At 46.9% G+C, this 26,496-nt stretch overlaps 1 protein-coding gene across 1 annotated transcript; it reads right to left on the minus strand.

Annotated features, from left to right (window-relative positions):
* Positions 1-932: 932 nt before the first annotated feature.
* Positions 933-23,133, minus strand: tmem229a (transmembrane protein 229A). The gene is made up of 5 exons (XM_049009392.1): positions 23,064-23,133; positions 20,140-20,202; positions 19,634-19,692; positions 18,688-18,841; positions 933-3,182 (listed from the first exon to the last, which is right to left on the minus strand). The coding sequence occupies exons 4-5, from the start codon at positions 18,729-18,731 to the stop codon at positions 2,024-2,026; spliced, it is 1,203 nt and encodes a 400-aa protein (XP_048865349.1). The 5' UTR covers positions 18,732-18,841; positions 19,634-19,692; positions 20,140-20,202; positions 23,064-23,133; the 3' UTR covers positions 933-2,023.
* Positions 23,134-26,496: the final 3,363 nt, after the last annotated feature.

Genomic DNA, 26,496 nt, shown 5'->3' on the forward strand with positions numbered 1-26,496 from the left:
CAGTGGATTTGACCAATACCCATCAACCTGCCCCTCGGGGACCCCCAGACGGTCTACATTTTTGCTCCCTTCTAGCAAAGTTGGAAAGGAGCAAAAACACAGACCGACTGGGAGTCCCCAAGGACCAGGCTGAGAGACACTGGTCCAATCTTGAATTATGTCCCATAAATCCCCGTCCACAGCCATAGGAGGTGTTGACTTTGGGAAATTTCAGTATTAAAACGTTGGTAGGCCTGTGAAGCCATGGGAACAGATTGACAGTGACTGTGGGGGAAAGTCCGGTCTAAAAATAACAGAATAATATGGAGACAAACGTTGCATGGGTTAGTGCAAACAAAGAATGGCAGAGAGTTACTGGCAGACGGCGTCCAGCTAGAAACTGACTGGGAATGTGCAGGAATCAAAACTATTTCACACCTCTGGTGGTTTAATTACGACTTACACCAGCAGCTAAAGAACAGACAGCACGCGTTTCAGCTGTTACTTCAGTGTCCGTTTAAGAATCACGGCTTCAAACCAAGTGTCGGCCTTTAATGACCACCAGGACGCCATCCAAAGAGGTTACCTAATTTCCTGGATTACTAATCATGGCACCAAGCAGGACAAATACTCAGCGACTGCAAGGGTGTTTACTGCGATAGGCAAACGCTTTCTTCCCTAATAAGGAAAAGGGGCCCACACCCCTTAAATAGCAACTGGCTCTGTTCTGTGCTGCCATCGCTAGGGCGTGCACTGGTTACCTTAGCAACAATCCGCTGGAACATTCCGGAAGTAGCTTCACGATATCAGTGATGACTCCGTTTCCTGGATGGGCTGGCCGTCTCTTCTTATAAGCTGGGTCCACAGATCAACCTGTTAATCTTTTACCATACACTACAATGTAGACGTGTATGATTAATGAAAGAGGCCAGGTAATTACAAGAGCACATTAGGAGATTTGGGTCTGGTTTTTTCCAGACAAGTTTATTGCCTCCACGTCAAGGCCTGAGGAAAAAAATACATTATCAAACTGATTGACATCATTCCATAATAAAATACATTTAGAGCACCAAGCAATACCCTGAATGATGGTACAAAGATTAAACCATGCCCAGAGAGATACAACAGTGCAAGATACTGCTTAGATATGCAAAAAAAAAAAAAAAAAAGGATTTTGCAATCCTTGTTTAAAACATTGTTTAAAACAACGAATCGTTGAATTTCTGCTTCTATTCTCTGCAGAAAAAAACAGACCATGTATTTAAAACTACTAACATCACAGTGTGAGGCTGAAATATCTTTTGGTTTGGTCCACCGTAAGTCTCAAAACTCCATCAGGATTAGGCAGTTAGAATCAGATACGCGTGACTTTACACCACGAAAAATCCCATTTATAAAAGTAGCAATAATGCGGTTAATTGTGCCCTTTTCACGCGCGAAAAGCACGCCGGTAAACACGAAGGACGGTCCGTGGCACGGTTCCATGCTGCCCTGTCCCTGAGCCCCGGGAACCGGCGCCAGCAAACGGCGCGCCCACCTCCGCAAGGTCTGCCCGTCATGCGTATCGTATCCATATTATTAACGCACATTGCGTTTGTTTCAGAAAAGCGGTGAACAGCAAGGGCTTCACCTCCAGCCAGTTTTTTTTTTTTTTTTGTAGCTGCATGACAAGAAAAACGAAATTTGGCACCAATTGTGTTTATTTTGCTACATATGGTTAGGACACTGGGAGATATTTATATATAGCTACAAGACGCCTATGGATCTTTGACATAGGGATTAGAAAAATCCGCACATCGCTTTTAATGCTACCGTGATCTACCGTTTGAGGTCTATCACATAGGTCTATCTGAACGCGTCCAGTGTCCAAAATTACAGCATATCGAGGGTCCAAAAATGGAAAATGCAATATTCAGAATTATCAATTTAAAAAGCACCGTCGGGCTGTATGGTATAAAGTCTGCAAATTATTAGAAGACACACCGTAAACGTGTTTTAGAGCTGTGCTTACAGCTACATTGGTTTCATATTATTACAGCATCACTTAATAGGCTATATCATGTGCTGGTTTCTCCTTAACACCCGTCCCTGCAGGCGTCACCTCTTTGGCACACAACCCCACACGCATCAAGACGTTGGACAGAACGTCCTGGTAGAGACTGAGGAAGATCCAGCCGGGCAGGTAGAGTAAGGTGATGAGCCCCATGAAGTTGAGCGGGTAGTGCGTGTAGTCCCAGGAGCAGGCGCCGTAGTGGCGCAGCGCCAGTCCCCAGCACAGCTCCCAGGAGTAGATGACGAAGACGTAGACTGGGAGCCTCCTCCGCGCGCTCCACCCGCGCTCCAGGTGGAGGTGCACGTAGAGCTGCTCCACCACCACGCCGCAGCTGCCGTAGATCAGAAAGGACCACAGCGACGTGTGGCCGCCCACGCTCCGCTCCGGTCTCTCCATCAGGTTGCACATGGAGGTGAACAGCACCTCATCCAGAAAGCCGTGCATGCCGAAGAAGGCGAAGCGCAGGGCGCCAGGCAACCCCTGCTCAGAGTCCCGCTTCTCTGTCAGCGCACCATGCCCGGGGGGGTGGTACTGGAGGCGTGTGATCGTCCTGTAAAATACCTTAGAATAATATAGTGCGATGATGTACTGAATAGCAATCTGCGTCGCCGACAAGCTATCCGTATGCGCAGTCGGATTCCCTATTAAAATCTGCAGTCCAATGTACACCGAGGGGTAGAAGATACAGTGGAAAACGAGAGGGCTTCTCCGAAAGCTGCTTTTCTGTGCATATACTTTCTCAAGCGCGAAATGCGTTATGGAGTGCAGGACACAGAAGTAAGGCGAGGAGAAGCCCAGCAGTCTGAAATCATTGTCCTTCAGGAAAGTGCGCGCCGATGACAGGATGACGTCCAGCGTGACTCCGTGCATCCCGTAAAAATACAACCGCATCCAGGGTGGCAGCGCTCCTACGGGCTCCTTTACGTCTCCAGCACCGCCGCACGGTGCCGGCTGCCGGCTCCCATCCGGCTCCGCACCGTCGGCTAACCGCACGGACCGATCGTTTAGTCCATCTCGCCTTCGAGTGGCCATGATCGGTCCAAGAAAAAGGTGAATGAAGTGTCCGCCTCTCCGCTTCGTGCGGTCTACGTGCTGTAGTTTCCTGCCATAGGACGACGCGGCTTGACGGCTCTTACCCGCAGACACGGAACTGGTACGGGGTGGGGTGGGGGGAGGGCACACAAAACTATAAATTCCTTTGCAATGAAATGCTGTGAAAGAATACCTGCTCAAATGTAACATAAGAAGCCATTTGATCCAATTCCCTTGCCTGTTCATCACCACGTACAATAAAAGACTATAATTGCTACACAACTATCCAGTTAGACGCATTACCAAAGCACATATTCACGCAAAGTGATATTCGCGTGTTAATTTCAGCTATATTTAAAATTTGCCCAACGGCTTTTTTTTTATCAAGGGCTAATATAACAGAATAATAAAATTCGAGAGACATATATGCTGCTTAACAAGGTTAAAACAATTTCATCGTGCAGATCCACGGTTTTACTTAACTTACATTTTAAATCCATTCAATTTTACCGTCTCATTAATTCAGATATTAAAGGTGTTTGACTGAAAGCATTTTTTAAATATGCAACTATGCTTCTTACATGGCTGAGGACAGAAAATTGCAAAAACAGCTGATCGTAAAACACTTTCCTACATCTGAATCCTGTACATAAAAGGTAATAAACTCCATACTTATGCTAATGATATGCCTGCTAATACATATTCAATGTCATGTAGACACTTAAGGCCCAACTTCTCTTCTGCCGGGTAACTAAGCGGTTAACCTCACAGCGTGTGGAGAAAAGCCATTTCCCTTTCAGAAAAAGGCAAACAGCAGCGCACAGTTTGAGTGATTCAACCCCCTGACGGCGAGGACGAGATCGACCGTCTTCATGCATGTTCCCCAGAATTTTCCCTATTCATCCTTCGGATTAATCACTCCTGTACGCGGTTACCGCTTAAGCAGTGAAATAGGGCAGGATCTGTTTTTTAACTGGCTGTACTTTCGTTTCCGCTTTGATGTCTGGCATTTCAGTGTAGACACACTACACGCATTTTTTACCACAGCCCATGGATTTTAATCATCCATTCTGAAAGACATTTCGGTTTGCTCTCACATACCAAATGATAATTCTGGCTTTCCATCCAGGCCCAAAGTCTAGCAGAACAGATTCTTCAGAAAATGACGAGGGACAGCTTCATGTGATTAAAGCTCAGAGATCCAATTTGCATATCATGGAAATGCACAGGTCTCAGGGAAGCACCATCCATCCGTCGGATTATATTACAATACATACTAGAGGCTCTGCTGCCCTTTACTGGAGAATGGGCTGCAAGAAAGATGGGTAGATATACCAGGGGTGTCCTGACACCTGCACTGTATAGGTCATACATGGGGCTGCCCAGGGGCGCCGCTAAGGGGGGGAAAGTTGGGACAATTCTAAGGGCTCACGCCCTTTAGGGGCCCCCAGAGATCTGAATGGGTGTGGTTGGGGGGCCCAACCTCATATTTTGTCATAGGGCCCAAAATTGCTAGCGGCGCCCCTGGGGCTGCCCGACGTCGGCACTGTATAGCCCATACGTGGGGTTGCTCCGATACCTGCACTGTATAGGTCATATATGGGGGTGCCCGACGTCGGCACTGTATAGCCCATACGCGGGGTTGCTCCGATACCTGCACTGTATAGGTCATATATGGGGGTGCCCGACGTCGGCACTGTATAGCCCATACGCGGGGGTGCTCTGACACCTGCACTGTATAGCCCATACGTGGGGGTGCTCCGATACCTGCACTGTATAGCCCGTACATGGGGGTGCCCGACGTCGGCACTGTATAGCCCGTACATGGGGGTGCCCGACGTCGGCACTGTATAGCCCGTACATGGGGGTGCCCGACGTCGGCACTGTATAGCCCGTACATGGGGGTGCCCGACGTCGGCACTGTATAGCCCGTACATGGGGGTGCCCGACGTCGGCACTGTATAGCCCGTACATGGGGGTGCCCGACGTCGGCACTGTATAGCCCGTACGAGGGGTGCCCGACGTCGGCACTGTATAGCCCGTACGAGGGGTGCCCGACGTCGGCACTGTATAGCCCATATACAGGGTGCCCGACGTCGGCACTGTATAGCCCGTACGAGGGGTGCCCGACGTCGGCACTGTATAGCCCGTACGAGGGGTGCCCGACGTCGGCACTGTATAGCCCGTATACAGGGTGCCCGACGTCGGCACTGTATAGCCCGTACGAGGGGTGCCCGACGTCGGCACTGTATAGCCCGTACGAGGGGTGCCCGACGTCGGCACTGTATAGCCCGTACAAGGGGTGCCCGACGTCGGCACTGTATAGCCCGTATACAGGGTGCCCGACGTCGGCACTGTATAGCCCGTATACAGGGTGCCCGACGTCGGCACTGTATAGCCCGTATACAGGGGTGCCCGACACGGCATTATATAGGCTATTGAGGAGCTCAAAGTAGAGTCGCTGCTCCTCCATAGTGAACAGAGCCAGTTGAGGTGGTCTGGGCATCTAGGATACCTCCTGGACGGCTCCCTGGGGAGGTGTTTCGGGCATGTCCAATCAGGAGGTGGCCCCGGGGAGACCCAGGACACCCTGGAGAGATTATATCTCTCGGATGGCCCTGGAACACAGTGGTATTCCCCGGTGGAGCCAGAGGAGGGAGCTGGTGAGAGGGAGGTCTGGGCATCCCTGCTTAGACTGCTGTCTCCAAGAGCTGACCCCGGATAAGCGGTAAGAAATGGATTAATTAACAAAAATCTGAACGCCAATGGAAAACCATGAAATAAAAGGGATCAAAATTAAAGATGAGAAAACTTAAAAAAAAAAAAAAAAAAAAAAAAATATATATATATATAAAAGGAACCCGGCAACACCGGGAACAGAAGTAGGAGTAACAACAGCATAACAGAAAGCAACAAAGCACAATGACTCACTAAGGAGTAAAACAAGGGGAAGCACTTAAATACACTGATAACTGGACTTATACCTTTTAACATTGAGAACTATTTACTCTGTGCAACTTTTACCTCTGTCCTGAATAGTAGTCTCCGTGTAGTTCTCTATTGTGTGTAGCCTGGAGTAATTTGTTTTGTTTTGCACATTGAGGCAGGAGAAACGCAATTTCGTTCTACTATGCATTCTCGAATTGTATGGTCCGAATGACAAAGTTTACCTTGACTTTGACTTATGAGGATGGGCAGGTGCAGAACATAAAACAACCAACCAATCGCGGAAGGTGCAGGATAGTGAGATGCACAATTAAACACAAGCACTGGGAAACAGGCAACAGGTGGAGTAACTGTATAATAACAAACACAGAACTAGGGAACGCTAACAAAGCACAAAGTGGGAATATCACACTGGGATGAATAAGTAGGAACAAAAAAAAAAAAACAAAAAGGGCAAACCTACGACAGAGAATCAAGTAGAAAAAAATAAACACCGAAAAACCAATAAAAACAACACAACAGGTGAGGCTGGCTTCTGTCCAGCTTCCTAGTCAGAGAGTTAACAGTTTCTGGGCTACACAGTCAACCCGCTAAGCTATGCAGCAATTTAGAAAACAACGAAAACACACTAGAGCTGAAGTGCTACAAGACAGTGAGGGGGGAAGAGGATGGCCAGCAACACCTGCTGGCCAAACAGGGACATAGCATGTAGAAAAAGCGTCGACCATGACATGAGGGACCTCTGTTGCTGAAAAATATGAGCCTAAAAAACAGGACAGTTTATTCCTCCAAATGGGGCAGTCGGGTCACTAGTATCTGATAAATTCTATGGGGGCGGGGGGATGTTGATCTACGGGGGTGGTGGGATGTCGATCTATGGGGGCAGGAGTCTGGCCTATACGGTAAATGCAAATTGCTTACTGCAGTTGCTGCTGGGTCTTCATTTGGGTTGGGTGTCTGAAATATGAACATGAACGTATTTAAGCATTATTCTGTTTCAGAGCATAAACTTGTGGGCTTAAAATAGTTCTTGCACACACCTTTCCTAGGCTGTCATGGGAGAAGGGACTCTCGGTTTTCAATAACAAAACTGATACGCAAGGGAAAACAAATAAGCAAATAACCAAAATGAAACGAATGTGTAATATCACATTCTTCATCAAACGAACTGCTATTAATTATGGAGAATAAGTTACAGAACTGGAAAGTGCAGTTTGTGTTGGTTCCTCAATGCCAGCTGAAGTCTTGAGAAATAAATGTGTTTACAGCAGTGTGAGGTTCAATGAGGGCTGCCACTTTAGCTGTACTTAGGTACCAGCAGAAGAGCAGCTGTTTATAACATCATGGGAGGGCAGGGGTAGCTGTACAAGCAAGACTGCAGCTTACAATGTGTTTCCTCTTTTATGTCTTTCATTTACTTGCCTAAGGTCTTGATTGGTGGGACTTATTTGCTCAAGATGTCTTATTTCTCATAGTTTTGTGTATGCAGAAGATGACACCTTCAACGCAAAAAAAAATATTTAGGGTTAAAAATATAGTCCAGATATGCGGGGCTGGCCGCCCTGTAGGTGACATAGGCGATTCCCTAGGCAAGCTGTGTCCACCAGGGGGAGGCAAGGAACTCAGGGCAAGCCGGTTCAACATTGTCTGTGCACAGATCGGCTTAAAAACCAGAGGCCGTGATCTAAAAAGCTTTCCCGGAAAAGCTGCTTACCCTGATCCTGCAAATTCAAGTCACATTCATTTTTTAAAAAGTCTTCGACTGCTTTCTGTCGAACAGGTACTATGATGGCTGGTCTCACACCGGAAGGACATACTGGGGTCGCGGCAGAGGTGCAGATTTCAGGTCCAGAAAGTACAAATCCAGACCAGGTTTTTGTTTCAACCAACCAGTTGAGGACTCTGTGACTGTGACTCTTTATACTCAACTGGTTGGTTGAAACAAAATATTGGTCTGGATTTGTACTTTCTGGACCTGAAATCTCCACCTCTGGGTCACGGGCATTCTGCAGCACACCCCGCTCTATAACAAGGCCTTACTAACCCATCGCCTTGGTCACTCGTACAGAAAGACCATATTATAAACCACGTCCCATTGATTTTAACCAGTAAAAGAGAAAACCAGTTATTCAATTAGGCCTGCTGGAGTTGCTCAGGACACACCCACAGAAACGGCCTAGAGGCGGAAAGGGAGCAGCGACGCAGAACTGGGCCCCGTCCAGATCACCTTTACAGAAAGAGTCAGTGAAAAGACGCATTGTGTTCGTGCGGAGATCAGTCCTGCGTGTGTCAGGCATCGGTAATGCCTGAGAATATCAAAATAAAGCTGTTTGACGATTTTATTTCACATAGCTCATTCCGTATAGTCAGGCATCTTGTTAAACATGCAGACCTCTAATCAACCTCTTGGTGAGAATCTAATGAGGTATCGACAGGCACAATCATTTTGGCCAACTATTTCCCGGTAGATACCCTCTCACGTGCGTGGTCACAGTCAATCAATGTATATCATGCTGCATTTAAAATGCTAAGTTGTTTCATTGCAAATCGATTGCTGCTAATAAATTCAACATTTACCTATAGGTAAATTGTACCTCCAAGGTACAAATGAGTACTTTTTTCCTGACAGTGCGCACACTCTTTTTTGACTGGGTTTTCAGCTCCAATCCTCCACCAGCGTAGCCAAAAACAAACAGTAGTAAGCACAGTCGGTTCTACCGGATGGGCTACCTGGACCGGCACCCAGGGGTCCTGTGTGTCAAGGTACCTTCGAATATGCCTGATAAAAAGAGTGTAATTGGAGGAAACGGACCGTAATCAGACTATCAAAAATTGTCACAGCACTCAGTCACTCGCCTACAGAAAATAAAGTTGTGCATGTTCGATAAGATCTCACAGGGATCTGAGAGCGCAGTGAGGCATCCAAAAGAAAATGAAGCAAGAGGCGCTGAATTGCTTAGAAATGTGCCAGAAATAAGCACAGAATAATGGCAATACAAAGCCAGTGATAGAACAGGTATCTCAGGAATTAGCTAACATATGATCTCTGGTAATTCAGCCGTAGCAGTCAGCAGTCCTTGGAGCAGAGCAGAGCAGGGCAGAGCCATGAGTAATGTAGAGGTAGGAGACAGGGGGCGTGGCCAGTGACACAGACAGTACCTAGTGAAAAGCAGGCTGGAGCCAAACAGCACGCTGAGGGAGGAGCCAAGGAGTCCCACTGGTACCAGGAGCACTCGGCGCTGGTCTTAAGAAGGAGCTTTATGCCTGAGCATGGAGCTGAGCTCACCTCCATTGTGGACTCCCCCCATGGTGACAGGAAGCAGATGCGGACTGAGCTTCTCACTTATGACTGGATGGACCACAGGGGCTGCTGGCACTAGGCAGATTGTCCAGCTGTGGATAACCTTAATCCTTTTTTTTAAAGCCATGATTAAAAACATTAAGAATGTCAAATGAATTTGCCTCAAGCTATGCATCATTTATCCAGAATGTTTTAGGGACTTTTACTGGGTAACGTAGCAGTTTGTTATTGAACATGTGTGGAGGGTTTATTACACCATCGCCATCGTGGTTTGCCTGGTGCTTTGCGTGTATATACGTGTTCCTACCAGTAGGGGGCAATACCGCAGCATTATGTAAAGTCGATCAATCTCTCCAACTGTGAAACCTTCAGCGAAATAACTAATTAATAAAATGCTGTTAAGTAGTAATGTAATCAAAATATTAGTTATGCATACCATGATTTTTTTTCAGCCGATTTTTTTTCAGAACGGTTGGTATTTTAAGCATCATTGTAGAATTAATTAGTGCATGATGACCGCAGAAAACATTTACAAATATCTTAATTTTGTATTAGCTCAGCCGTCTTCATACCCTAACAGCAAAATCGAACAATGCTGAAATAGATCTGAATAAGGGGCAGAGATTTTGACTTTTTTTGTGTACAAGCGACAGGACAAAATACATTTGCAATGGAGTCATTTTAGATATATGGAACATTCGTCTTGTGGTTTGTTGATTTAAAAAAAAAAAATTTACTGTTTCACGTGGGTAATGGGGATGAATTTATAAAGTTAGAATTTCCGGGAGTGATTTTTACTTAAAACTGGCACGTAAATACAGACACGGATTTTGTGTTCTCCCTGCTGCATATTTAATCAAAGAAAAACGATCCACGATTCACGTTCGCAGCCCAATATCTACTCAGTTTCACGCTGTCTGCACTCACGATGCTCCCGTCCTGAGTCAGAAAATGCTGTTTTTATTAATGAAGCCACGTTTAGGCACTCAGGTCGCCTGATGCAGACTGAGATTACATTTCGATGCTTTTACGCAAAGTAATTTAGGATTCATATGGTGATACTACAGTACGAGAGCTCAGGCCGACAATCTTATTCGAGAAGACTACAGCATGCCGGGAACTGCGCCAAGAAGCACGCGGGTATATCGGTGTATGGACTTCACTACTGCGCCATTGCTGGAGTCACCTGACACCGGCTGGACTACACTTATATATATGTATATATATATGTATATATATATATATACCCTGAGTTCAGTCTGTGGTTCTTTTACTACTGAGCTGAAGGAATTTGTCAGACTCATATTCAGAGAGATGACCACGAGATGACAGAATTCCAAAGCCACACACGCACATGAAAAATCAATGTAGCTTCTCCCTGGGTGTGTCGGTCTCCACCTGTCTTGGTCTCCATCTCTGCTGAGACGCCCCGCTTAGCTAGCCTGCTATTTTTAACCCTGACACCAGGGGCTCAAACCTGTTTCAGTCACACAGACTTGGGGCTGGAAGACCAGAGTACATAAAGTCACATTTATGAGAGAAAAAAAGATACTGAAATCAGTCTTTGTTTACAAGAACATCAACATCCAAGCCGAAGGGCGACCATTGGAGGAGACTGGGAGAAAGCAATGGGTCCCACACCACCTACCAAAACACTGCACAGTTTACCTTTACAGGGCAAAGATCTGCCATCTCTTAAGTTTGATTTTCCACTACTGCTGCCGCTTAACTAGTGAAGCGTGATTTGCATAAGACACACCCCCAGGCAGGTGTGGCTTTTAACACCCTGAGTTGGATGCACTGACCCATAGTTCCCAGTTAGATGCAAAACCACATGACAGAAGGAATATTAAAATGTAATAGCCCATAAACAACCAACTTGTCTATCTATATCTTAACAAAGGAAGTGATGTCAAATAATGAAACACGCTACTGGATCCGAGGAAATGCATGCTGGGACTGACATGGAGATGGATTCAGCCCCCAGCCAGTCCTCTCCTTTGATTCAGGACTGCATGGATATAGGGAGGCCCGTCATACCGGTCCACAGCATTACCATGGTTTGCTAAACAGTTTAAGCATTGAGGTGTGATCTGTTCTTGGAGGTGCAGGTCATTTTACCGTTACTATACCAAGACATGTGTGACTTACCACTCTCCACTCTTTCAAGGTCATACTGCAGCAAGTAGGCGCTTGAGGTGTTCTCTGGAACTTTCCGTCTCCTTGTTAGCATTCGCTGATCACGTCTGTCTGCCGTGTTTAACGTGACGAAGACGGAGGCTCTGGTTTGCAGCCAGGACTGCTCGTTAAATGCCAGCAGAATGTCAGGTCCTTGTCAGGAATTAAAAGCAATGGAGCTTGACTTTTAAAAGCTTCTTCACGTGCTGCATGTCAATCAAGGTGATAAGACGCTTTCGTAAAAATGCACCAGCGCTCAGTGTGTCCGCTTTCGACATTCCAGATCAAGGAGCTGCTTTTAAAACCCACCACAGCTGGACGGTTGTGTCTTTGACGGTGACCTCTTCCCCCTTAATTTTAATGGAATTACTGTACGATGAAGCTGTGGTCTTCAAAGAAGCATTATCCAGGCAGGAAGGTAGGACTCATTGTGGGAGAGGACCAGAGGTGCCTTTGTCACTCCCTACATTCAGTATGAATCACGTTCACTGTTAGATGAGTTTCCGAAAGCAACAATCTCACCCTAGTGGGTTACGGTGTGGTTATGGTGCGGTTATGGTGCGGTTATGTAAGAGACCAAAGTGCTAGACTGATTTACATTTACTACATTTACAGGCTGACATCACTGGCTAAAGTACAGTTATCCCAGCAGAGACGTATTCTACACCATATGGACAAAAGTATTGGGACAGCCGTAGTAATTGCAGGAGTTGCCCACATAAACCACACTGAAATACTGGTGTATAATTAAGAACTCAGCCCTGCAATCCGCAGCATCAATGGCAGCAGAATGGGGGGGGGGGGGGGGGGGGGTCGTACAGGAGAGCTTAGCCAGCCCAGCACCATTATTGGACACCATTGGACACCTTTCCAGCAAGTCGGATCCCCACACTTCTGTCCTGCTAGAGCTGTCCTGGTCAACAAGTGATGTGACTGTGAAGAGGAAACATCTGGGAGCAAGTTCAGCTGCGAGGTGGGGGCCACACAAGCTCACAGACAGGGACCTGATCGCCCAGCATGGATACCCAACCTGAATGGCAGCAAATTCTACCAGCATGTTCCAACACCTAAGGGAAAGCCTTCCCAGAAGAGTACAGGCTGCTATAACAGCTAAGGCTCAGTCAGCTTCATATTAATACCTTTTCATTTAGAGTGAGATGTTGGGACAGGCTGGTGTCCTTGGGGACCCACAGACAGCCCATATTTTTGCTCCCTCCCAGCTCCCAGTGTGGACTGTCTGGCCGAGAGCTTGGAGGAAGCAAAAACATGCACTCTCTCTGGTTCCCTGAGGACTGGATTGGGAGACACTGGTATAGACCAGTTCATTTGTTCCAAGATCTCCCACATGTACATATGTAGGTTTACATTTTAGTGGGTCATGCAGTTTAACATCGAAAGCAGGTCATTGTGTGAATTTGTACTGAAACCTTAATGACAATATTGCTATTCCAGTCACACGTGCGGATTCTGCTGCTAATGGGGTGGGTGGCCATCCATCTGCTACGAATGGCGGATTCAGGGTGATGTTACCCCTGGGATGTGGTCAACAGCCTGGGAAACTGATCTGGATTTACATGAACCAGACCCAAATCCCACACTTGCAGGGTCAGGTCATGCGACTGCAGTGCATGCGACTGCGATGTGACGATGCAGGGGATGCCAGTAGTGCATTACATGCACATTGCACTGTGTATATAAACCCCTATGGGCAGCACCCCCCTGTTTCACACCCTCTGTTTTGCACTGTACAGCTGTGTAGTAAAATTACAGGTTTGACCCCCCCCCCCCACACACACACGTACAAAATTAGGCAGGTAGTAAAATAATAACCACCCACTGCACCCCACCCCAAAATTTACTTCAACCCCACTCCCCCGACCTACAAAATCTACAGAGGGATCACACCCCCCCAGGAAAATCTACCAAAATGGATCCATCCCGCCCCCCCAATCAGCAAAATCACTGACCAAAAGGGACCTATTAGTAGGGATGCTGGATAGCCCCCACTCCAGATTATTTATGACTACAGGGCTGACTTTAAGTACAGTGCAAACTGTGCAACCCCCCCCCACCGTCTTCGAAGATGGCCGTCATAATCACACGTGTCAGTTCCCACGCTCATCCATTCCCATCATCACTTTCAGTACCATCTAATCGCGTGTAAATTCCCCAATAGGACAGCCGGCTTCTCGTCACAATAACGGCACAATAAGCATTTTTACAGAAAATTTCCCTACGCATGAAAATATGCATTAAGGATGACATTCCGCAACCCCGCAGCTGAATGCTCATACAGCCCTAACACACATCCCCCCCCCCCCCCCCCACGCTCACATAAATCCTGCCTTTATTTGCCTTCTCAGCATATGTCTGCTATGCACAGCTCTTTGTTTCCTGCTGTCGTCACCCCAGGGACTCCCTTCCTCCCAGCCGTGCCTCATACCGCCACAGCGCCCCCTACATCTCGGTCAGCATGCGCGGCCGTAACCTGGTCCGTGTCTTTTTCCAAAGTGTGGATGCGTGTTGAGTTTACACGCCAATAAGGTCGTTCGGCTCCTACGGCGAAGGCAGGTTTGCGTAAAACCATCACAAACCGAAGGCTGAGATGGACTTTCTGCACACGCCATACGTGCCGCTGTCAGCAGCATGCAGAGGTCCATGCACAGAGCGGCAGCATGCGGCCGTCCCTCGCCTGTGAGATAATTGCTCGCTGGTGTCAGGGTGAAACTCCTCCGCAGCACATTAATGCAGCGAGATCAGGAATCCCGTGGGACTCTCTGCTCTTCCAGGGCGCTGCTTCCGGGACCTAGCCGGATTCATCTAGAACAGTGTGTGCGGCTGCATTGAAAAGGCACTTTGACAAATGGCTGGAACAGTCAGTGTAGGGGTCCTTGGGGGGGGGTCCTTGGGGGGGGGTCACCTGTCTCTTGCTCCCAGTGCTTTGTTTAAACTGGTGTGTTCAGATGTATTGGTCATGTGTGGTGAGTGGGCCACTGCTGTCCTATAGAGTGCTCCTGCATGCCCCCCCGCCCCCGAAAGAGCCATTTTCTGTTTCTTTTCACAGCCATCCTTTGTCGTGCTGTGTCCTCACCACCCCGCCCCCCCATCCCTGAAAATAGAACATGCAAGATGAAACTCTGTTCACTGCTCGATGCTGCGATCATGTGACTCTGGTCGCCCACAGGAGTCAGCATCACTAAGCCAGCAAACCCCCCCCCCCCCCACCCCCTGAATCAGCCCCCTCCGGTGCTCCAGCTGAAATATGAACTACGTCACCTGATGAAGCATGTAAGCGCATTTAGCTACGGCTGCCATGATGAAGTCGGACGAAGCCTCAATTCCACATCAATCACGGCGCTGCTCTCACAGCTATGATCTCATTTCCTGGGGGGCGCTGTCTAATTCTCTCTAACACCGCATTTCCTGGGGGGCACTGTCTAATTCTCTCTAACATCACATTAAGGCCATAATCACTACTTATTACACAAATCGCTGCTTATTATAATCCAGAATAAAATGCTAAAAATAAACAACTGGTGTGTACTATTCGTTCTATAATACAGCTGTAGCTATAGGAATTGACAGACTAGGAGGGGGGACCCTATGTGCCCTATGTGGAGTGTTACTTGAGGACCCCCCCCCCCCACCAAGAAACCTGAGTTCCTAACTTGGGGGGCCCTTGGTGCTTTGCCTATAGCTAGAGGGGCCGTGTTTCAACCTGCACATACACCTTTGAAATTTGATGTATATGGTTATTTTTTTTTAATCATTTGTAATTTTGTGTAATCATTCTTATTTATTAATTTTATGTTTTTCAAAGTAAAATTTATGTATAAAGCACATTTCAAGACGGCAGCAAACACCAAAGTGCTAAAATATACAAAAGTATGGATGGCCTGAGTTAAATAGCAACAGGAAGAAAGTGACAGAAAATAAAATAAAGTAAAAAATAAATTAAAACGACCAACTACACCAGAGGTACAGCATCTCATCCTGTTCTGAGAGCAGATTTAAAGGCAGTGACTGATGTGGCCTGTTTACCATAGAGAGGGGGATGGGAACTGAGAATGTACCATCTTTCAGTTTTAGTCGAGACCTTGGAATATTTAAGCAGCTATGACTCAAGGGATTTGATTAGATCTGATACAGAAGATGGGGCCAGACCAGGCATAGACTTAAGAACAAAGTAAAACTTTAAATGGAAGGCAGAGGACAGCCTTCCCTCAGGTCCCCTCAGCCTGCACATGATCGCCCGCTCCGCTCCCGTGAAGCTTGAGGTTCCCGCCATAATCGAGGGGCTCGCTGACACCCAAGTCTCCATAAAAACCACTGCTGCAGCAAGTCTGCCTTCCTTTGCAGGATTCAAGTCCAATTCTCTATCACAAGCGATTAGTCACATAAAAAGGTTATAAAAATAGTTGAGTCCTTTCTGGCAATAGCCTGTTTCCCTTAGCAACAGCAACCGCCATCCACCCCTTCCCAGCAGATCAACAGGTGACATTTTAGGGGAAATAAATGCATCTTTCTTGGCACCCAGATAATTCTGTCTCAACCCTAGTCTCCGGCTCAGTGAATCAGCCCCCCCCCTCTATTAGGGTGGGGTGGATGTTCACAACCTCATCAGTAACCTCACCTCTCAGCCCGAGATCAAAGATTAAGGCTTGTTACCCACTGCATTATTTCGCCAGGATTAAATATGAGCTTCGGACATGAAGAGTCTATCCTGCACGTGCATCTGACCTCTTCATGGTTTTCCTGTAACAGAGAGCCTTCAGTTTCTCAGGGGTGGAGCTGTGTGTGTGTGTGTGTGTGTGTGGGGGTCATGTTTTGTCTGATTCTATTGCTTATACGCTGTTAAAAATGCAAAACAGAGGACAGTGTGAAAAGGGGCTGCAGACAAGGCTTGATGTACATGCGAGAGCAACGTGCATGTAATGTACTACAGTGTCAGGATAAAGATGTGGAAAAAGACAACTGTGACCAGTGCCAGTCCAGGGACCAGGGGGGTGAGTACATCTATAAACCCCCCCAACTCCACTCTCATCCTGCACCCAGGTAAGTGGACAGGGTCATTTATCTCAGTCGGGGGGGGCATCTTCATGTCAAAGTGATAACCAGGCTGCGGTGAAACATTTTCAGCATCATTCGTTCCTCCCCAGGAAGAGGAGAGTCGCTCTGCCTGTCGACTCCGAGGGACACCGCATCGAGAGTGACAGCACTACCCGACACCCCACTCCCTCTGTGCGACGTCTTCCAAGGCGGAGGCTGTAATCTCTCCACGTGAGACATGCAGCACGCAGCAGGGTCGGCCTGAATTAGCATCCTGTATTCTCTGCAGCGTCACTCGGGATGCGGGGAGCTGAGGAAGATCCCATTTGGGTTGTGTAACAGCCATTCAAGGGAATAGGCTCATCTGGGGGAGCAGAACCCAAAATATCACGCAGGGGAGCGAATTCTCACTCTGACGGCACATCGGAGCGTAAACAAAGGCACACTCTGTGGGGGGATTTGCAGGGTAATAGCATGGAGTGTGATATTTAAGGAAGTTCAGAACGATCTGGCCGGTTCTTCAGGCCCAGAGATCCAAAGCTGAGAGGCTTTCCATAAATATTTGGGTTGGGAGTTTCTCACCCAAGTCTGGCATGAATTAAACTAGCTATATCCAGAATGCAAAAGAAAACACAGCCTGCGGAATTCTGGCTGAACGGCCCCTTCTTCAAAGAAGGCTGGAGAAGGAGCTACTCGACCTTCAGCCTCCGTTGAGTCGTCTGCTTCAACGAAGACAGGAGCCGCTAAGAGAGCTGGTCAGACTTATTACTGTCCGAATGACGACGACAGCGGTTCCTGTAAGAAGTAACGGCTTGACTGTGAGATGGCAGGAATGATACCAGAAGAGAAGCAGCAGTCGATCTCTGACCCAACACCACTGCCCTATTACTGATGATGCTGCTGCTGTTTCCAATACCATCACCACCATCATAATGCTAATTCTTCTTCCACTTCTACTACCACGACTATTTCACTACACTGAAGTTAATGCTAACCATCACTACCACCTCTGAGTAGCAGAATATCAACCACAGCTACAAGCAAAAACAACCTTCACAGTGAACACCACCAAGCCTCTGGCAGGTACGTTCTGTGCCAAAGGGTCTGATGCACTGTTAGGAATTAACTAGAAGTTAAAAAGTTAGTTCTTTTCTCTGATCTCTGTTGGTGGACCTGGCTGTTCCGTCTCAATTTATTCCTGTCCTTGGCTTGAGGTATCGCCTTCGGCGACTGACCGGTGGTAGCACATCTGGCTCTCCGACTATGATGGTCTGTAATTGGGACGATTTGATTAAAGTGACTTAACCTAATGTGTGGCCATTGAGAACACATATGATGATGACATCACAGAGTTGGTGCCGCTCGCTCTGCCTCGTTACCTCGCCCCGTCCGGCGAGGGAGGGATGCTGCCAGACGGTGCTGGAACCAGGCAATTCATTAACGCCAGCTGGATAGGGCCTCGCACTGGCCCTCGTTAGGAGTGTCTCGTTAGCAGGGCTGCACGTGAGCACTTCATTAGCTATCCTGTCTGCCTGGGCCATGCCCAACCCCGCCTGGCCACGCCCCCCACAAGGCTTCAGCCCCGCCCCCACATGGATCCAGCCCCGCCCTCACACACAGCTCCACCCCCAGACATTTCCAGAGCAGCCCCAGGCACTGGCACTGTGAGCATCACAGCAGCTCACAGAAACATCCCAGAATAAAACTGCTCTCACTGGCAGCTCAGGTGCTCCTGCCTGCAATGTACTCAGCTTTCAGACTGTTACTGTGCTTTCATGTGAAATCTCGCACAACGTTTTTAGTGGACATACCAGTGAGACAGGGAACACATTACAAGCATGCAGCTGTCAAGTGCATTGAATGACTAACAGGTATATAACTAGCACCAGAATTTTGATATTTTATCTATCAAGCTTGCTGAGGGGGGGCAGCCACTTCATTCATCTAATGGGTAGACTGGCATTGGGCATATTTAAGGATGCACTCATCTTCCTACTTTTGTATGATATGCAAAAAGTTTGTCGATGCCAAATCGCCTGGTATATAAAAAGCGGAATATTTATGACCCGTGGATCTGGGTCAGATTTCGTGAATTGGCAAGTCGGACTCACTGGCACATCAACTGGCAACAATAATGCAAATAACTCACATGAGCTTGTCAGGCGTCGAAATCGTCGCCCTGGAGCAGAACATCTGACACCCTTTGTGGATCCATCCTTTCCAAAGACGTCAGAAATCAGCACCCAGCTCCTGCCAGAAGCTGATAAGACTCGAAGCTGACTTCAGGAAGATCTGACCTTTAGCTGGGCATTAAATTCAGAAGTCACTCAGCTAAGAAAGGCATGCAAAATTCCTGAAATATATGCCTAGATAACAGGTTTTAAGCTTGTGATCTCACAGCAGGCGCGCGCACACACACACACACACACATACTAAATATCTTTAACAGTGTAATGTGATGACAGAAAGAGTCTTGTTAGCCTATGCTAACTGTTCTCATAGTTCTCCTCTGGCTATTCCAAGAGCGTTAGCAGTTCTCCATAAATACAGTTGCTCTGCAGACAGAACATGATCAACTGCATCGCAGTGTTTTGTCCACTTTTTAGTGAGTGCAATCAAACTTTAAGGATTCTTGGCTAATATCAGTTATTGGAGCGGTACATAGTTGCTAGTATTGTGTGGACACTTGAGATTATCATGGTTCGATCAGAATCGAATTCCGGGTCAGCAGGTGGATGTGGGGGGGGGGGGCATGGCAGACATAAATTAAGAAGCAAGAGTCTTCATAAACATTTGACTAGTGATAAATAGGTCTATTAATTCTCTATAGTGGATCCTACACAGATTTCATAAGAATATGTTTGGGACATGGAACAGTCTGGAAGCTGAAGGGGCTCCCATACACTAAAAGGCTGCTTGGTCTTACTGGTGTTGCTGGTGTTACTGGCCAGAGTCCCCCCTCTGGTCAGTTCCCACACGCCATAAAAACCTCACAAACTTCTCCCCCGGGAAGAATGCGGCACAGTGACGGCAAACGCTACCCACTTCTAGTGCTAAACCAGCAAAGTGCGTCTGTAAAGGTCCTCACTGCATACCTGAGACATTCAGCCAAACGCGGTCATTTGTCAGAAGCCAGCCTGCTGCAGCAGCCACCCTGAACAGTCGCATCCGACGTCACGTCAGAAAGAGACAGAAATGAGTGGCATCTCATAAAATTCAAAAATTCATTTAAAAGTCATATACAATACATACAATCATACTACATGTATTAAATATTTAATCACATTAACAAAACATTTGAGAACGAGAGCATGGGGGGGTAGGGGAGGACACACCCCTCTGTGCTGTTCGGCTACACTCGTAATGTCACAAGCGGCGGATCTTCTACACTGTGTGGAAGTGTGAGGGGGTGGGGGGGGGGGTTTCCTTTGCTATTAACGGCTCACATGTACTGATGGTGTGACAGGATAGAGGAGGGCAGGGGCTGGGGGGCATGACCAGCAGAGATGGACGAGGGATGGAAGGAAGGAACAAAAAACAAACACTCTCTTTCGGCTTGGATCTCAAGGTCACCCTGGCAAGGATTAGCTGAAGGACACACCTGCAGGCCTGGGGGGAGGGGGGCGATGTTTGAAGGGGCAGGCTTTGGATCACCACAGGGACCCTGGGAGGGGTACAGGCATGGAATCATTATGATGTTTACTCAGGCAAATTCACTGTAACCATGGCACCAGCTATAGGAGTCACACTAAAACATCTTAAATCAGGAGGTTCGGTATTCAGTGCGTGTGTTATTAAGCATTAATGTATAACAGGCTCATGACACTGAATGAAAATAGTGTCTTTGTAAAATTTTTAATTCCAAATTTACCCCTTTTTCTATATATATTTTACAAGAGAAATAGATTTTTTTTTCCGGAGATGGATACAAATGGCTTTAATATGTCGGCGCGTAGGAAGAGAGGATGGAGGATTGATATGCTGAGAAATGGAGAAAGACAAGACGATCCGTCACTCAGCACGGGCTGCGAGAGATCCAAGGAAACAGCTCGTCGCGTCTAAGGGACATCAGGAGGCACTGCAGAGGGCTACATTTATCATTCAAAAGATCCCCTTTTGATAGAATGATCCCGTCGTTATTATCTAAAATTAGATAAGAGCCTTTTGGAGCCTTGCGGCTCTGAATAATTGTGAAAGAGGATAAATAAGCACAAGTGCATCAGTGACATGAGCAAGAAATTCTGTCTAAGGACTGATGAAGCAAGGACTGATGCCTCAGAATGCCAGAAGAGATATTCCATTAAATAAACTTACACATTACAATAATAATAATAAAATAATAATAATAATAATAATAAAATGGTTTAGGGTTGCTGGTTCAACAGTGACTCAGAACCGTCATTTTCAGAGCTTTCGAATTCTTCAGTAGCATTTGCGGTCCAGATGCACAAATTCACACCCTGATTTAACATCCCAGACATCTTCATTTCCAAAGGGGAAGTGGAGGATAATGGGCGAGAGGATAGGTGAAGGATGGAGCCCCCGAATCACATGGTACGAGATGAAGAGGTCACATGATCTTAAGACCGCAGTACGGAGCAGGGAGGCTGCACTCCTTACCCCCACCGCCGGCACCGGGGGGAGCGTCTGCTTTATTAGGTGTGACTCTCCCCTCCATTGCTAAAAGCTCCACTCCCTCGGGGTCTCTCCTTTTAATAGACCAGGGACCAGGGCTGGAAAGCCACACCCCCCCCCATTTCATACAAGTTCATGATTTTTTAAAACAAGAAAATGCTGTAGTAAGCTGTGGGGTTACAGTCTGCTACGTGGAGAGAATAAAGTTGCAGGTACAGAAGACATTTTTGGCCAAAAGAATAAAACGAAAAATTAGTGCGTAAAAATGGGCGCGTGGCCCCTTTAAAAGATACAGGTAAACAACAAAACCGAAGACTTTACTGACACACACAAACCCACAAATCCGCACTTTAGACTCCCCCCAGCAGACTGCACACATCCTTACCAAGGTCATCAGTCACATTAGAACCAGCTAGCTTTCATCGATCGAGGCAGAGGGGTGGTGATCGGTCGCCATAGCAACTCCATCCCAGCCCCCGTGTGCGTTACCTCCCGCTGGCTTGCAGTTTTCTCGGCCTTTTCCTACTTCACAGTCTTCTTCCCAGACAAACAAGCAGCCAGAAATAACCACTCCTCTGAGCAGCCTTCGAGCACGCACAGGGGCTGTGTACTGGCCAGTTGTCATGGTTACAGACACAGGAAACCCTAATAACGTAAGAAAAATCCTGCTATGATATTAGTATGAGACCATTTACTGAGATGATAACATCCCTAATAGGGAGGCTGGGGGATTTGCTGGCCCATGGCTCAGATTTAGGCATAAAAACCTATGGAGGGTCAGTGCCGTGGACCAGGGCACCCCCTGTGGAACGGGCCATGCAGGAGACACACAGGTCACAGGGTGACTGGGAGTAACAGCTGGTCAAGGAGCAGCTGAGGAGAATACTGCAGCCACCAGACTCCCAGACATGTCAGAGTGCGAGGGGTTGTGGTGAACGGTCACCTTCACAGCCACGTAAACCACAAATGCTTCTAACCACACAGGAGGCACCAGGAGTCCCAGAAACACCTCAACACCAGACTCCCCTAAAACCAGTAACCGAGTATTTAAACGAACTAAAAAAAAAAAATCACACCTGGCCGTGCACTCATGGCTCACCAGGCATTTCAAACACGTCCATTGTGATCATTTCCGGAGAATCCGCCTGTTCCCTTTGCCTGGAATGAGATGTTTTGCTTAGTACTTGGTGGGAGCTGAACCGTAGAAACGGGTGATGGTGGAGATGGGCAGGGCGGCCGAGTCTTGGCGCTCGTCAGAGCTGGAGAAGTCGGGCATCATGTGGCTCCATGCCATCACCATGGAAACGGTAATGCAGTCACCGCGGCGACAGGATCTCCACGGTTACCGACACGGAGTCACAAGACTGATTGCTGTTCAATACTGAGGTGAAATTATAACCAGAAACGGCTCTGACTCACTGAAGGGATTTATAAAAACAGTTTAAGTATCAGAAGAGAGACTCATCTCACCCACCATTATGTACTCAATTCGCATTGAAAACATGGATTCTTTTTGAACTTGTCAGCTTCTAAAGGAAATAATTACCAGAGTTAATATTATAGCCTGTATATTAACACCCAGAACACTTTAAAGTTAAACATCCAAACCTGTACCCATGGTAATTTTCATAGACTATCCTGTTTCATGTCATATATAGCGCTTACGACAGCGTTAACGCAAAAAAAAAGTTTCATTCAGAAAATACGGCTGCTGTTTGTTCATAATCGTAACGCGAACCACAGGTGTTGCGGTTAATCGCGGAAAGGGATAAAGGCCGTAGGATCAAAGGGTGGGCGCCACGTCCAGGAGTGAGACCCAGCAGACCACAGAAATCAAATTAACACCTCCAACGCCGTTTCCCAGGGACCGTCAGAAATCGAGGTGCCTACCTGCCAAAACCTTCATTCGACTGGGGGCGGGGGTGTGCAACAAAACAGATGAGACACAAAAACCCAATCTTGCTCGCCAGCTTGCTCAAAAAACATCCCTCTTTTTTCCCAAAGAATTGCGCTAGAGCTTTGTGTATATTTACGCTGAACAAATGAGGCCGGTGGCTGTTAGATTACGGTGATCAGCGGCCCGAGGGGCAGGTAGAAACGCCGGGAACGGCGCTAATGACTTGGCCCGATAATTACGCTGATACGCCTCCAGCTACACGCCGCAAAGGAAAGGCGTAAGTCGGTGCATGCGAGTCGAGCTTAATCACCGATCACTGCATACTCCGCTTTCTTCACTTTATCCCAGCTAACCTGTTTCTTTTTTGCTAGACTTTGCTCAGTATTTCCTGCGTATAATTAATTAGGGGTAAACGCGCAATTAAAGCAACGCCGGAATTAAGCAACGCTGGAAAATGTCTAGTATCATTAGCAAGCCAGTCTTAGATAAGCGGAACAATTGAGTCTCATTAATAACGGGGGCGGGTGGTGTAAAAAAAACAACAACATAATAAATATATTTTTAAAATGCAGCTCTTGGTGACCAAATGTCACACATGTCCGTACCATCTTCACGGTGGTGCTGCCTGGTCTGTCTCGTTAGAAGCTCTTAATTAGGGACCAGCGACAGGTGCTTCCTCACTGCAGCCTCCTCCCCAAGCGGTCTAGCGGGGCGGGGCGCAGCACACCCCACGACGGCCGGGGGAGAGGGGCGCTGCCGGAGACAGACGGGGGGACAGCCGCTCCATCAGTCCCCGAGACTCCGCTGGGACCGGAAGATCGCTGCTGAAAGAAACATGTATTTTTAACAACAAAGACGAGGCTGGGCTGAAGGGCTTTTAAATTATTTGTTTTCAAGTTTGGCACCGAATAGCTTAATATTTTAGGGGAAAAAATCATATGGATGTCCCAGGGGAACATTATGGATCTCTGTAGAGCAAAGCGATCAAGAGATTCAATGTAGTCTATAAGCGTTATAGTACAAAATTTAACCTCAATTTCCACAGCCACGGAGTATTAAATTAACCAACATTGAGATCAATTAATATTTTTTAAAATGAAGACTATGAGCAAGATATTTGTGTTTATCTTGTGTTCAATGGCTACAAAACAAAATGGCTTGGGATAATTGTCAGTTTTTATGGCGTTTCAGGTTTCTGCCTTTATCGGTACAGTCACTGTTTATTGAGCCATTATTCTCAACTGAACATTAAAACATTACAGCAGAACTGGTTTCAGTCAATTTTCCACATCATAAAATGAAAGAATTCCATGTACCTACCCATAAAACAATCTTGTATGAGCGAGGCAGTGCTTTGAACAAATCTAATCCTAAAACATACAAAGGCATAAATATACATTGCAGTTCTAACAGTATTTAGTTTGGTTTTCGCAAGCTTTAAGGCGCATCAAGATTTAATGAAATTCAAAATGTACGGGCTCTGCGCCTCCTCCGAGATAAACACGCCCACAGCGAGATAGACTTCAAATGTGGATCTATTTAAAAACAAGAAAAAAAGTACAAAAAATCTGTACTGTCTCTTCCCCACCAGGCACTCAAAGCACTTGCTTCAGTGCTCCCTCATTTGCTATAAGACCAAGAATTATCAGGATAAAATACATTTATTAAAACATTTCCCCTAGTTTAAGGCAATGTTCGTCAGGATGGATGTCTGCACACCCCTCAGCAGAACAAACACAAGGCCTTGTTTATGTTCATCAAAATGTCCAAGTATGCAAAATAAAATCACGACCACAATGAAAGTGAATGTTCCTGGTAGTTCCTTAGCCTTCTCTTCATAATTCTGGGTCTCATGGATTATCATTTGTGCTTTGAGGCGTCCTGCTGCAGACACAGAAATGAGCAACGACTAACCAAAAACGAGGCCTTGTGGATTCAGTTCGGGAAAGTTTCAGATTGTATCCGCTGTGGATGTGAAAAGCCTAGTTCCTCGTGTTTACGCCCCAGCCGGCCTGCCTGCTTGAAGGAGGCTCACACGTGTACCTTTTATTTGTTTAGCAGACGCTTTTATCCATATTGACATACAATTAGGCAAGTGGGCCAGTCAGTCCCTGGAGCTATATGGCTTAAGGACCTTGCTGAGATACCCATCATTAAAACCACTCTGCCAACCCTCGGATCTGCATTGGCAACCTTCCAATCACAGGCACAGCATTCCGTACCATTCACAACGGTAACCTGCTGAGCCACACCACCCCCATGCCACTTGTGATCCTCTCCCCCACCACAGAGGCCTGTGATTTGAAATAATGGTACTAAGCGTGAAATGGCTCTTAAGCTCTGGGTTTAAATGTCACGCATTTAGGTTCAGTGTTTAAATCGCACACATTTAGGTTCTGTGTTTAAATGGCACACGTTTAGGTTCTGTGTTTAAATGGCACACATTTAGGTTCAGTGTTTAAATTGCACACGTTTAGATTCTGTGTTTAAATGGCACACGTTTAGGTTCTGTGCTTAAATGGCACACGTTTAGGTTCTGTGCTTAAATCGCACGTGTTTAGGCTCTGTATTTAAATGGCACTCGTTTAGGTTCTGTGTTTAAATCGCACACGTTTAGGTTCTCTACTTAAATCGCACGTGTTTAGGCTCTGTATTTAAATGGCACTCGTTTAGGTTCTGTGTTTAAATCGCACACGTTTAGGTTCTGTGCTTAAATCGTACGTGTTTAGGCTCTGTATTTAAATGGCACTCGTTTAGGTTCTGTGTTTCCGTCCGCACATGTGACTCTTTATATATAGCACACTGAGGCCATGGGACTGAACAGAACTGCTGCCCATTTTCACCCCTCTTTGCCAAGTGAATGTGGCTGTCTGCGTGCCTATGTTAGACTTCCTTGATCTGACCAAGCAGGGTAACTCCACCCCCTGACTACACCAGAGCTGTCAGATTTCGCTCCATCCGACTCCATCCCACATATGTGGCTTCCTCTTGCACCTCCTCTCAGAGACGCAGCCCCTGTGACTCCCAGCAAGACCAGCCCCCTCCCATCAATGAAAAATTTATATGCCCTGTGTTCTAAGACAAAAAAATCGCTGAGCAGGGGTGTTGCATTATTTATGGATCAGATTGGAAGACTTGGCACATTTCAGTGTTTTTTACTTAGAGACACACAAACTCACATAATTAAAAGGCCTGGGCGGTTCCCCCACAAGCAACACTCACCACGCCGTCCAACACGAAATTCTCTGGAATGTTTACATCTCTACACAAATGGAATGTTTTGAAACCGCCAACGTGGTGGATATTTGAAGTATGAATGCACATTGTTGTGTTCTCAAAAATGCAAAGTTGTGTCCATCCACAGGAGCTCAAAAAATGAGTCTGCAGATGCTTTGCTTCTGCAGTGACAGGGGGATGAATAGAGCC

This window comes from Brienomyrus brachyistius, chromosome 3 (assembly GCF_023856365.1).
Source record: "Brienomyrus brachyistius isolate T26 chromosome 3, BBRACH_0.4, whole genome shotgun sequence".
In the NCBI taxonomy this organism is placed as follows: domain Eukaryota; kingdom Metazoa; phylum Chordata; class Actinopteri; order Osteoglossiformes; family Mormyridae; genus Brienomyrus; species Brienomyrus brachyistius.

Excerpts from the sequence above, each read along its gene's own strand:
- tmem229a (XM_049009392.1), bottom strand. The coding sequence starts at position 18,731 with ATGTTCTGCTCCAGGGCGACGATTTCGACGCCTGACAAGCTCAT. Across the intron at positions 3,183-18,687 it reads TCGACGCCTGACAAGCTCAT|TTCCGTGTCTGCGGGTAAGA; the intron begins GTGAGTTATTTG and ends ACCCCGTACCAG.